Source organism: Crocodylus porosus, unplaced genomic scaffold (genome assembly GCF_001723895.1).
Source record: "Crocodylus porosus isolate Cpor-Errol unplaced genomic scaffold, CroPor_comp1, whole genome shotgun sequence".
Classification (NCBI taxonomy): Eukaryota; Metazoa; Chordata; order Crocodylia; family Crocodylidae; genus Crocodylus; species Crocodylus porosus.
The window spans coordinates 35,936,333-35,937,647 of NW_017728886.1; the positions used below are offsets into that span (position 1 = coordinate 35,936,333).

Below are 1,315 nucleotides of genomic sequence, written 5' to 3' on the forward strand. Positions count from 1 at the left end.
TATATATTTTCTTACCATCATCAGCACATTTGTGAAATATAAACCTGCCCTCCAGTCCAAGCAGAAAATTCCGAAGTTTCAAAAACATTTTTTCCCCTCTTTGCCTCTGGAAGTTACATTCACAAATACTGTTCTGTTTCACAGTGTTCTGTGAAATAAGCTACACCAAGCATGGTTAAGTGTGGTCTAATGCCCACTTTCACAGATGGGATTCCTACAGAAGTTGACTCAGGGAGCAGCATAGCAAATGTAAGTAGTTGACATCTAAGGAAAGTTCAGCATGCAAGTTTACCATGCAACCAATTGAAACAATTTCCTAGCGGCTTTGAAGAAATTAAGGTTCCTCCAAAAGATGAAATCTACAAATCTCTGGATCAGCAAAAGTTATTTCATACAGTAATATTCCCAACTCCCATTCTCCTGAGCAAAAAAGGTAAAAAAAGGTTAATGTGAGAAGACTGTGACAGCTATAACTTTACCTTTCCTTTCATGACAACACAATCTTCTTGCCTATTATTTGCATGGGTTGGTTCTCCACGCAACCATTTAGTGTATGTCACAGGACTCCCATCACTCCATTCAAAATACATTTGAACCTTATTGTCATTCAGTCCAATCCACAGCTCATCCTTTGGTTCTAAAACATAAAAAAAAAATAAAGCAAGTTTGCCAACAATCATTTTAACAGTATGAATTCTCATCTCCTTTCTAGAGTTTAGATATTATGGTCGAGGGGTTAAAAAAAAGACACAGGAAGTTGTTTCCATGTTTGATAAACAATGGTGGCTGTTCCTCACATGTCCACTCTTATTATCAGGAAAGGCTATCCCTTTTAAACAGTCGAGACAATCTAACCATAATAACTGGATCTCAGAATCAGATTCTGTAAATTGCTGTGGCCTAAATAAAAAGCCATTCAGAAATTTTTAATTAATAGTTTCTGGGCCCTTTTTTCAAAAGGATATACTCTAGGGCTGTGCAAAGCTTCAAGTGGCGATTCAATTCAGAGGAGATACAGCCCAATTCAGTGGCTGAATCTCTGAATCCAAACTGAATCAGGGGACCAATTAAAAGGTCCAAATCAATTCAAAGCTCTCTGAATCTTGAGAAAAGATTCAGAGAGTTTTGACGACTCAGACAGTCCCCGGTGGCTGCAGAGCGGAGCTGCACCTGGACTCAGAGCTGGTAAGTAATGGGCAGGGGAGGGGGGCTTGGAGGGGGACCCCTTCAGGGCCCCATCCCCTCCTTGCTCCCACAGTCCCCCTGACTCTTGCCTGCTCCCCCAGCCCCACCCTGCCTACCCACCCCCGTCCCT

General features: G+C 41.6%; 1 protein-coding gene across 2 annotated transcripts in view; it reads right to left on the minus strand.

Moving 5' to 3' along the window:
• Positions 1-1,315, minus strand: part of LOC109308148 (macrophage mannose receptor 1-like) — a 105,222-nt gene that overhangs the window by 66,957 nt on the left and 36,950 nt on the right. For both annotated transcript variants that reach the window (XM_019532449.1, XM_019532439.1), the window contains exon 8: positions 480-637. In XM_019532449.1, the coding sequence (XP_019387994.1) occupies positions 480-637 (158 nt within the window). The remainder of the gene's footprint in view (positions 1-479; positions 638-1,315) is intronic.